Below are 12,602 nucleotides of genomic sequence, written 5' to 3'. Positions count from 1 at the left end.
AGTTCAACCCCCAGTAAAAAAAAAAAAAAAAAAAAAAGAAAGAAAAGTAAACTCCTTCACTTAAGCCAAATTAGTAGCCAAGTAGCCAAATTCTGCTACTTCAAACCATAAATAATCTTACAAGAAAGAATTTATTTTCCATAATATAGAATTAAATGTTTAAGCAAATAAATAAGGATATATAATGGTACCTTGGTTCACGAATTTAATTCTTTCCATGATTTTGGTCATAAACCAAATTTAATGACAAACAAATCAAATTTCACTATAAGGTCAATGTTGAACCTAACCATTGAATTTATTTTGATTCTTGTCCAATTTGGTTTGCGACCAGAATCATGGAAAGAATTAAGTTTCGGAACCAAGGTACCACTGTAAAATTATTTATTTGTACTTTGCATATAAAATTCCTACAAAATCCACAGTTGTAGAGACCTATTAAATAGCAATTCCTAGTTTCCTTTAACCTATGTCCTCATTTCTTTTTTAGATAACTGCTATATCACAGCAGAGTAGCTCCTTCCTCACCACCTCCCCTTCACCACAGAATGGTGTGTGTTCTGAGTTTGGGCCTGATTTTTTCTTCTAAACCTAGTACCCAGAAAAGCACCTCACACATAGAATGTAAGTTGTAACTATTTATGGACTTAAAATGTCCCCTAGGGTCCTACTGTTATAGCACAAGCATTTCAGAGGATATGAAACCCAAGAGTGAAGTCTTTTTTCCAAATTTCTATTTGATTGTACAAACAAAGACACTTTGTTCCAATCAAAGATTAAAAGTGCACTTTCTCTCCTTTCCTCCTTCCGTCTCCCTCTCCCTCTCCTTTCTCTCTCTTTAATGAGGTTAGGACCAACCCCAGCAGTATAATTTTCAGTAACAATTTCTTTCAGGATGAATTTCCATATTCCTGGGATTTACTCACCTACCCGTACCTTTAACAAAGCATCATTAGGGACTGCCAACCCCTCATGATTAAGGAGGTGATCCATACCTCTTTACAGCTTTAAAGTACATAAACTTTGATTCATTTCATAGCAAATGGACCACAATAAACATAAACAAAATCAGACTTCATGTAATTTTTATATTAATGTACTTTGTTATAGCCATTCTTTATTTCTGTTCTTAGGCATCAAGAATGTGATTATTTGGGGTAATATCACTGGAAACCATTACGTTGATCTGAGGAAAGCAAGAGTTTACAAACAAGAGAGTGCCATCTGGGGACCTCCTCAATATTCCCGCCCTGTCTTAAACTTGATTTTTGATAGGTACAGTATATTTTTAAAATAGTGTATTAACAATATTGTTTAAGTGTATAATAATTGTTACTATCATTAGAATCATCATATATCCCTTTGTACAAAAATAACATATCATTTACTATTATTTTATGTTTTCTATTAAAGAAACTTAGTTTCACAAAATATCACCAAGTCAGTAGCAACCCATTTGATTTTGAAATTGTGAGTTTTTATGTTTCAGATTATTGCTAAAAATAGTCTCTATATTCCATTAATGATAGCTCTCAAACAAATATCATATATAAAGGAAGGCTCACCTAGTCTAAAGGAGAGAGAGATACAGCCCAGTTGAAATATTTTGAGAAAGAGGAATCAAGATGAGGAGCAGACCAGGCAAACCTGGGCCTTCTGCCCCAGGAAGGCAGGATTGAGATGTGGAGAGATACATTTATAGGCCAAGCTACCTGGGTTGGAATTCTCACTTTGCTACTTATTAGCTGTGTAGCTTTAGAGAAGTTACATAACTTCTCTATGCCTTAGTTTCTCCATCTGCACAATGGAAATGGTACCACAATATGGCCTAAGGTCACTGGGAAGATGAAATGGTGTAGTAAACACTAGCATTATGATGAGGCAGAGGAGAGATGGGCAGGTGTGCCCTTGAAGCTTTTGTCTAAATTTGCAGCATTTAGAATGTAGCATTTCCCAGGCCTCAGAAACTTCAGCTGTACCTGGGAGTGAGGGGTCCTGCCTGGGGCCTGACTACCGTGATGCTGCCTGTGCAGGGCCTGTGTTGGCAGGGCAGCCCTTTAGCACATGGTCCAGTCCAGTCCAGCTGTTCCCTGAGTTTAGACATCAGCCCATGAAGGCACAATTATTTTCCCAAATCTCAATGTGCATATGCTTTTGTGATTTTTAAATGAAGGGCACCACCTTAGTTGTTCCAAGATAGAATCCATATAGAACAAGTTCTTTGTAATAGAAGTAATTGTTCCTGCCATCTTTGGCCCCTTTTCGGTTTCCCATATTTATATTATTATGTTTTTAGATTGAAATTTGGGGGTTCCTTCCTGCTCACTTTTGTTGCTTTTCCATTGACTTTTTAACGAGCATTGAAGGCGCTTGAAGCAACACATGGAGTTGTATTTCTCTCTTGATTATGGATATTATTCCTTGTGTTTAGTTCCATTGAGCTATGGAACATCTTTTTAGATTCCCCTCTCTCTCTCTCTCTCTCTTGTAAAATTGTTTCTTTCTCTACTTGCAGTGAGTGGGTAAAAAAAGAATTTGTGACAACTCTTAAAACTTTAACCGCCACAGGAAAACATTTTGGTGGTATATTAGCTGCACACAGCATAGGAACAACACTGAAATATTGGTTCCATGGCTCACCACCAGGAGAGATTGTGTCTTTAGGAGTATTGAGTGAAGGTAAATCTGGGTTTTTCGTATCTTACCATATTCTAAAACCTCCTGTCTAGATCTCAACCCTGTATGTGGGACTTATACATATTATAATACATTTATTAACTTGTTCATTCAATTATTGCTTCAAAAATGTAATAATATTTTGCATGAATGCACTGGGAACACACATATAAATTAGAACTGACCTCTGCCTTCAGAAAACCAAATATAAGATAAAGGAGAGTCAGATACATAAAGAAAATAGTCCCAAGAAATTTTTCTTACTGTACTCATCTGAGAAAGGGAAAGCAAGGTCCAAGAATTAGAAATCTTAGAAGAGGTTTCATGCAGTTGACACTGCAGGAAGCTATACAGTATGAGTAGCGCTGAACTAGAAGACAAGAGTAGGATGAACAACGAGCACAGGGAGCCCAGGAAGCCAAGACCTAGAGCAGGAGGCAAAGAGCACAGAGGATCGGAACTTAGGGGGACCAGGCAGCCCTAGGGATGTGGAAAAGTTGCTCTGGAACTTTTACAGCCTGAATGTCTTATGCTAAAAACTACTGCGAAGTCTTCTACCATTTTTACAAAACAGGAAAAACGACTGAATGATGGTCTGCCCCCTGCAGATTCGACCCCAAGCATGTCTTTCCTTCCTGTTTTGCTTTCTCCCTCAGCAAGCTTCTTTTTTCTCAGAGCTTCAGGCGTGGACCTCCCTCCTGAGCTCTGCCCCATGAAACTTGGCCACTGGGATGTCACATTGTCGCCCACTTCTGACACAGACCAACTTAACTGACCGTTTTCCTCCCCAGCCTGAGCCATGTCTTTTATTCCTTGTGTATCAGCAGAACCACCATCTTCTCTCCTGTTGCAATGACTTTTGTGCAGCTCGAGGATGCACTTCAAATCCCTTGTGTAATAATTAACCTCTGTCTCTACTCTGTACTTGCAAGCATTTTGTTCCCCTAGCAGAGAGCACATCATAGTGTACCTTTTTAGTTGCATATGTCCCCTTCATTATTAGGTTGTCTACACACTGAACGTGGGACTCTTCATCATCTTTCTACACCTTCATGAAAGGAGCATTTCATACAACGACAATCAATGAATCTTGTTCAGTTGAAGTTAAGGTGTGTAAATTTTGCACACTGTGAGCTAGGATCTGTGTGTTAACTTTATAGAAGATAGGCATTTAAAAACCCTGTCTTGATTTATAGAAAGAGTTAAATTATGTACAAATTACATTAAAAAATAAAGAATACCATAATGCAGGGAGGGAGATGGATGATCATTATTTGTTTTAGGTAAGCCCTTATACATTCTCTGTCCATGACACTAGCTCTTCACAGATAAAGCAAATAAGAAAATTAATAGAGAAGCCCTCTAAAGGAAAATTGTTTAGATCCAGGTTTCTTAACCATCCTCTTGGTTTTTTCTTTCCTCCTACTGACAACATTTTTAGTGCCTAATATAACAAAAATAATTCTCTTATTTGATTGAAGCATCAAAAAGTAGAGCAATTTTACCTGGATGGTGCTCAGTTAGTAATAATAGAGTCAGTCTGTTTTATTTAGAGCACATCCGAATGGGGACCTGGAAGGTATAAGGAAATAAGCAACTCTCTGGCCCAGAGCTTTCCCTTCCCAGCCCTTCCTACCCGGATAGTGTGATTGCCATAATTTTTCAGAAGAATGAAAGGCCAGACTGACAAATGACAGACTCACGGATAACACAGGGAGCCATGAAAAAACTGTGGGAAACAGACACAAGAAGCACAATCAAGATATGGAAAGAAAAGGTGGCATTAACTTCCGGATATGAGAGAAATAGAGAAGTTAGAATTGTCAGTATTTGGATAAGTGGTCAGCCAATACTCGAAGAATGAGTGCTTCAATCCTCTGTGACGAATTCCCAGAAATTCAGTTCCATTATTATCATTACAAATTGGGAATCGTGGGTGTCCTCTTCTATGACCCTTAGCAGGAGGAATTTATTTTCTGAGTTCTTTTGCTTTACTTTGCCTTTTGTTTGTTTACTGCAGGCCAGTTTGGTATTCCTGAAGGGATTGTCTTTTCTATGCCCGTGAAATTTGAGAATGGAACTTGGGCAGTTCTTACAGATCTCAAAGATACTGAAATTGGTAAAGACATGATGACAAGAATGACAAGTGATCTAATTCAGGTAATATCTAGAGTACATACTAGAGAACTGACATTTTCTTTCCTGTATGAGGAATCGAACTCAGCACCCTTTTGTGCTTGCCAGGCAGGTGTGGTGCCACTAAGGGACATCCTTAGCCCCAAGGGAGCTGACTATGTTAATGACCTGAAACTGATTCCCCTAGACCAAGGCATATCTGGGTTCAATTTGTATCTTATTCCTAAAAATAATGAGGCAATAAAGGCTTAAAGAAATCAGCAGAGGAACACTTCTCATTTGGATATATATTTTCTGGAATGTTAAAAATATTTGTTGTTTAAAATCTAGAATTAAAGTATCTTTCTATTAACGAATAATTAAGGTAATGATTGTGGTCATTTAACTGATTATAAAATTTTTCAACAGGAAAAACTTGTCGCACTTGGAGAATTGATGATTTTTCAGCCATACCAGTCAGGTAATAATTTCTTAGATGTGATGTTTCACTGAGCTGCTATTAAGAAATAATTAAATACTTGTTATAATTTAATCACTAATAATGTGGATAACACTAGTGCATATTTTATCATTTTTTAAACTAAATTATTGTCAAAATAAATTGCCAAGTTCAGTGTGTCTTTTGAAATATAACATAAAATTGCTAAGGAAATCAAATCATAAAAACACTATGTTCTTATAAAGCTTGTAAATATCATATGTATTAGTTTTCTACAGCTTCTATAATAAATTACTACAAAATTGGGTAACTTAAAACAACAGAATTATTTCCTTACTGTTCAGGAGAATAAAAGACCCAAGTTATGGTGTCAGTAGGACCATGTTCCCTCTGAAGACTCTGGAGAGGAATCCATCTGTCCTTCTTTTACCTTCTGGTGGATACTTGGCCTTCTTGGCTTGGAGCTGTGTCACTCCAGTCTCTGCTTCCTTCACATGAATATCTTTCCTCTGCATCTGTGTTTCCAGATCTCACTCTCTTCACCCACATAAGGACACCAGTCATTGCATTTAGGGCCCTCTTTCCCACTCCAATATGACCCCACTTCAAAAAGACCCAATTAAATTGGTATCAGGGTTTAAGAGTGCAGTAGGTCTTTTGGGGAATGGAATTCAGCCCCCAACATCATATTTACTTCTAGATAACTTTATTTAAACATCAGTAAATTTCAATAAACTTATTTTTCTCAGGATCATTTTATTTACTTTAAACTCATAGGGAATTACTGACATTTTTGTTTCTTTACTTATTTTGACCTAAAGAAAATCCCAGGATCAGTATAGAAACAGACATGGAGAAATAAATCTATTTACGGGAAAAACTTCAATCAAATATCTTTTTAAGCTCAACATTCCTTCTTTCTACTAATGTTTATGTAGAAGCTGCTTACTATAATAATAATATAATAATGTTTACTATAAGCTGGTGCTAGGAGATGTAATGCAGGTGTGAATGGGATAGACTTGATTTTGTGCTCTTACAGCTTCAGTACATCAGGGAACCACACATAAAAATGACCTCATTAGAGTGTGTCCAGAAACAAGAAGTAAAGGGGGTTGTGCTGTGAGACTTAGGCCTGGGGAGAGAAGGGAAGAACTTGAGGCCAGGTCACCTCATTTGGAAAAACTCACATACCTGAATCCTTAAGAAGTGAAGCTGAGGTAGGGCCACTAGCAGTAGGTATAAGAGCTATGGAAAATTTTGGATGGAGAATGACATAATCCAGAGCAGCTGAGAAAGAAGTGTGTGAAGGAGGCAGTCAGAAGGGTAGAACCAGCCCCTGTTGGGCTGTGTGATTTGTTTGAAAAACATACTGGATGAGATGATTAGACCCAGGACCAGAGGCAATTGAAATTTGAGAGAGATTTAGGATACATAATTGTCAAGACCTGATGATAGGGTGGTGCTGGGGAGTCCCAAGGATTCAGGCTTCTGGTTGAGCAAGTGGATATGTTCACTGATGGAGTAAATGGTAAAAAGACATTATCATTATGTGAAAATGTGTGTGTGTGTGTGTGTGTGTGTGTGTGTGTGTGTGTGTGTTCGGTGGGACAGGAAGAGGCTAGTACCAGAGTACAAGAAGAATGAGTTTAGTTCTTATGATCTGATTCTGAATACCTAAGTGATATTTAAAATATCAGGCAGAAAGTTACATACGTCCTGGAGCTCAAAAATATCTGGGCAGCAGGTGTCAAATTAGAAGTTACTGCCTTGTAAATAGAAAAGAAGCTATGAGCATGATGGAAATTGTGTAAGAGAAAAAGAGAGAAGGACGTCTGGAGGGCCTGCAGGAAGCTAGGCTGAAATGGTTATGTAGATGGGAGCAGCTGACAGAGAAGCGTGCAACAGTGAGACCTGAGATCAGAGGTCATGGAAGTTGTAAAGGCAGAGAGTGTTTTAAGAACGAGAGCTGACCTGTACTGGCAAGTGCTGCTGGCAAGTTAGATAAGATGAAGTCTGAAAGGTGTCCACTGAATTCAACACCAAAGAGATCATTTATGACTTCGATGAGAGCATTCCGTGCAATGGAGAGTGTAGAGGTGAGACCACAGTGGAAAGGGAGACCCTCCCCTTAGGGGCCAGTCTTACTGTGGAGCTAAAGGGCTTAGTGCTATGAGCCAGAACAACATGCTAGATGAAATAGGAGTGATCCTCATCAAGACTTGAGCATGATGGAACAGGAGCCTTCTTAGAACCTTCTCGAATGGGGTTTCAGTCAGGAAAGAAAAAGGAGCAAATTGTAAGCTTAGAACTTTGTCTAATGGATAGAAAGAATTGAAGAAGAGAGACAGGAGGCAGGAAGACCATTTCTGCTGCAAGTAGAGAAATGAGAGCCTGTCCAAGCTGTGCACTTTGGGATATGAAAAAGGACCTGGATTTCAAAGAAATACAAAGGGAGAACTTGACCAGTCTGAGGTAGAAAACGAGAGCTCAAGGGAGTTATGAATGTGCCCAGAGTTTGTGGCATCAGAACATAGGGTGGACCATCTCCTGAGGCAGAACTTTACCAACAGTGGGCCATAAAAGACTTGGGTGTATGGAGCTAGTAATCTCCCCTGCTCTGGGGGTGCAGACTCAAGGTTAGCTGGAGTCCCCAGGCTGGTTGCCTATATGGGTCTTGTAGTTTTCTCTGGATGCTAAGCCATGAAAAAGACTGGAAAGGGGTGGTTAAGCTAAGAAATAAAAATGAAGGGACAGATGTAGTGAGTGATGGAAATATCTCCGGAGCCTAGGAGAATGATCTCAGGTGGACATGAGAACAAAGAATGTCCTGATGACCATAGTGACCTCCTGGAGGAGAGGCTGAGTGGCCAGGTAAGGAAGGGTCTCACTGCTGCATCTCTCGGGCCTTTTAGATCTGGCCTATATACATTATTCACATATCTCAAAATGGAGAGATATCTGGATGGGTGTTAATGTTTAACAACTGTGAGAGAGAGGAGAGAGGTACAGGAAGCATCTAACCAGTATGCTGCAGATTCCAACCAATGGAAATAGCTGCTGTCTTTCAGAAAGGACTGGTGAAAAGGACCTGCCAGAAGACAGTGGAAAACAAAGGAATAGATGGAGAACAAAGAGGATTCAGTGAAGACAAAGTACAGGCAGAAGGAAGGGCAAAGGAACCTGGAGATAAAGAGGGTGTGAGCAGAGGCTGGGGTCAGGTCACCAGGAGTGGGCCAAACAAAGCCTAGGGGTGGAAAGAAGGTAGAAGTACAGGCAGAGAAGGCTGTGTAAAAGTCCAGTGGGAAGTTGCTTTTAACTCTTAATCTTATTCTCATAATTTAAAGGCCTTTTGGGTAGCCTTCTGCATTTGGCAGGCTAGAGCTACAATTCTGTTCATCACAATGAGTTATAAAACTGTCATCCTAAATTTGATTCCATAGAGTGGCAGGTGACCCTAAATTTCCCATCTATGTCTGCATTGAAGAGATTTGTGAAATAAATTGACCTCACCTATATGCTATGTTTTAATAAACAAAGGTCACTGTGTATATTATTGACCTTCACTCTGTTACTTTTAGCTCCCCCCCCAAAAAAACACTATGCAAAGAATTCCAAATCCATAGCATTGAAAATAATCAGAGCATTGCAGCCTCTCACAATTTGGAGATCTTTACTTAGTAACTTATTAATGAAATTGATCATGTGTGAGCTTTGTTTAATCCCTTCATTTAATTTAATACATGATTTCCTGGCTTTTAGAAACTGAAGTAGCTAAAGGAGATGAAAAAAATTTATCCGTCTCTGAAGATCACCAGGAAGAATGCAGGCTTTCAAATGGTAGGTACACTCAAGTGGAAAAAACTTCCTTTTTAATCAAAAGGTTAACATTACTTTTCAAAGAAAGAAATTTAATCCTCCCTTAGTCATAAAATGGCTTATTTTGTACTAAAAAATCATATTTAAAATATATTTAAATCTTAGAAGGAAATGACCAGATATTTTTTGAGTATCTTCTGTGTCCTGGTTTCTGTGAGAGATCTTGGGTAACACAATAAGGGACTAATGGTGGCCCCACACACTATCTAGGAGAAAGCAACCAGGAGACTATGAAATGCCAACATACATGATCCATTAAAAAGCATAATAAAATAGGATGACAAGGTAGGTCAAAAGGTAAAGAAGTATACAATAAGCAATCTAAAAACTCAAAGGAAAGGAAAGATCCTTTAATGTAGAAAGGAGAAAAAAAATCATGCCTTCAAATCTGCCTCTAACTTAAGATGTCTAAAGATAAATAAATAGATATTTATTCAGAAATTCTGCTCATTCAGTTAGGCAAGAAGAAAAAGTTTAGAGATCTGTACAGCAATGTGTATGTACTTGCCAACACTCTATCCTTAAAAATTTAAGAAGGTAAATTTCATACTATAGGTTCTTACCATCAAAACCCTGTGAATTCGAGACATAAAAATAAATCAGGATGGTCACTGCCCTCAAAAGTACTTGCCGTCTAGCATGGGAAGTAACAAAGCAAGGATAACATTGCTGTCCTAAGAGATACCTTAGTCTGTTCAGGCTGCTACAACAAAATACCATAAAGCAGGTGATTTATAAACAACAAATTTATTTCTTACAGCTATGGAATCTAGGAAGTCCAACATCAAGGCATTGGTAGAATCAATGTAGTCAGGACCCGTTTCCAGGTTCATAGTTGACACCTCACTTTGTCCTCATATAAGTAGACAAGGACAAATGAGCTCCTTTGCATCTGTTTTGTAAGGGCATGATCCCATTCGTAAGAGCAGAGCCCTCCTTATCTAATGACCTCCCACAGGCCCATCCTCTTAGCATAATTATGCTGAGGTAGCTTTCAGCATATGAATTCAGGTAGAGGGGTGACACAAACATTTGGGCCCTGGCTAGGTGCTATGATAGAAAGAGGTCCAGGGTATAATGTCAGCATGTTGATGTCTCCTGACATAGGCTTTCCAGGAGAAAAGACATGGAAGTTGGGTCTGGAGGGTTGAGGGGGAGGACTCATAATCAAAAGAAAAAAAAGTATAAAGATGCACAGGAAGGAGATTGTAAAAGGTAACCTATTATAGGGAAAAGTACGTGGCAAAGGTGACATTTCAGGAAATCACAGCATATCCAGATGTACAAATCTAGGGTAGTAAAAAAAAAATATATTTTCAGAAGACAGTAAGAGGTGCAGCTAGGACACAAAAAAGGAATAGAACTGAAGAGAGAGGTTGGGCCATGCGTTGTCTGTCTGTATGGTTACCAGTATGGCTGGTGGATGGCGGGACAAAGCTTTAGATGGGGTCAGCCTTACAGAACTAACTGGGATGAACCATTAATGCTACGGATGACTTTGGCACATCCCAAATCATTGCCCAGATAATCATGGTGAACTCAGTTCCATCTTAATAGATCTCTTAAGAGGCCCAGGCAGCTAGACTGCTTCTTTAGGTATCTGCCTAGCAGCCCTTTATTCCTACCCAGACACTAAGGACCTTGTAAGAGAACTGAGAACTGTAAGATCTTTCGTGAGGAACTTGACTAGATGGATGAATAGAAGCCAAGTTAGAGAGTATATATTCCCTAGAATACTAAAAATTTAAGTTGTTAATTAAAATAATAGGTAATTAAGAGATAAATAATTAATAGATAGATAATTAAGTAGATACTTACACCTCCTAAATTATATTCTTGTGCAAACTAAAGTATTTCCATCATGATAAGGTAGAGAAATGTCATTGATTTCAGGCTGTTGAGGATCATTTGTTGAATGAGACTTGAATTCAAATATTTATCAGTGCTTTTCATATTATGAAAATAATGTCCATAACTTTACATGCATTGTGATTAATGAAATCGATTAAATTGCTAGCATTTTGCTCACTGAAATACTATTAAATTGATAAGAAAAGGGTAAGATGTGATCCCCTTTGTTGATTCTTTGTATTTCTTGTGTGATCAGGGTTTTTTTCCTAGTCTTGCCCATATCTGTAGCTTCAAGAGTGCTACCACTTCTATCTTCCAATAGATTTAGGGTGTCTTTTTTAATACTTAAGGGATCCACTTCAATTTTAATTTAGTGCATGGAGAGAGATATGGGTCTAGATTTAATCTTCCGCCTGTGGAAAGGCAGGTTTTCCAACACCACTTATTAAAGAAGCTATCTTGCTGCTCAGGGCCAAGCTGCCCTGCGGAAGCGGCTGTGACTGCTGCGGCCGGCTGGACCGCAAAGGAGCGCGGGGCCATAGTCAGGCAAAGTGTCCCCAACACTCACGGGCCTCACCTCTGGCCGCTCCGCCCTGCCTGCCCCAGTGGACCGCACGCTGGGTCCCCAGAGCCCGCCCCAGCGCGGAGAGGCTCAGAATCCGACACCTGGCTACAGTCTCCTCCAACCCTCGGATTGATTTCTCCAAGCGCAGGAGAGACGTGGTGGCTGTTTTTCTCTCACATTGAAAAGGACATTTTGAACAATCGCTGACACTCTTAAAAGATGTTGTGAAGCTGAAGGAGTAAGATGCTGCAGGAAGGACTGATTAAAACTAAGGAGATACCTTTTGGAACACTGAAAGAAAAGTTTAAAAAATGAAAAGAACTGTCTAAATTCTGCTCTTAACATGTGAAAATGGCCTTCTTTCATTTATGTTCTGAGAACCCAGAGAATAGTCACTGGGTTCCCAAAATTTATACCTCCACCTCAATAACTGTGTGGCATTCTTTCCTGAGAGACTCAGGGAAGGTGATCTTGAACATTATTTCTGGAGTCAATCACTTCTCTGACATGAAAAGTAAAGAATTTCTGGCAAAGCAAATTGAATACAAAACAAAACTATATACATATTATGTTCTGAGAACCCAGAGAATAGTCACTGGGTTCCCAAAATTTATACCTCCACCTCAATAACTGTGTGGCATTCTTTCCTGAGAGACTCAGGGAAGGTGATCTTGAACATTATTTCTGGAGTCAATCACTTCTCTGACATGAAAAGTAAAGAATTTCTGGCAAAGCAAATTGAATACAAAACAAAACTATATACATATATATATATATATATATATACATACATATATATATACATACATATATATATATATATATATTCTAGAAAGAATCAAGAATTAGAATGACTAATAACTGAGTCACTGGATTAAAGGACTAAAAGAATATAAGTAATTAACCCTAATGGAAGGAATTGCATGGGCAAAAAGATTAATTAAGGAATAAGAAAGGAGTATTTAAAATCTAAAAGCTTCCCTGGTCCTGATGAATTTACTGCTGAATTCTACAAAAAATTTAATGCCACTCCTCCTCAAACTCTTTAATGAAATT

General features: G+C 38.6%; 1 protein-coding gene across 3 annotated transcripts in view; it reads left to right on the top strand.

The window, feature by feature from the left end:
* Nucleotides 1-12,602, top strand: part of Mdh1b (malate dehydrogenase 1B) — a 38,339-nt gene that overhangs the window by 13,402 nt on the left and 12,335 nt on the right. For all 3 annotated transcript variants that reach the window (XM_019206334.2, XM_010616094.3, XM_010616093.3), the window contains exons 6-10: nt 1,134-1,275; nt 2,516-2,679; nt 4,697-4,836; nt 5,221-5,272; nt 9,014-9,091. In XM_019206334.2, the coding sequence (XP_019061879.1) occupies nt 1,134-1,275; nt 2,516-2,679; nt 4,697-4,836; nt 5,221-5,272; nt 9,014-9,091 (576 nt within the window). The remainder of the gene's footprint in view (nt 1-1,133; nt 1,276-2,515; nt 2,680-4,696; nt 4,837-5,220; nt 5,273-9,013; nt 9,092-12,602) is intronic.

The sequence above is a fragment of the Fukomys damarensis genome, unplaced genomic scaffold (genome assembly GCF_012274545.1).
Source record: "Fukomys damarensis isolate Sample0158 unplaced genomic scaffold, DMR_v1.0_HiC HiC_scaffold_16, whole genome shotgun sequence".
Classification (NCBI taxonomy): Eukaryota; Metazoa; Chordata; class Mammalia; order Rodentia; family Bathyergidae; genus Fukomys; species Fukomys damarensis.
This window is presented reverse-complemented; position numbering and strand designations above follow the sequence as displayed.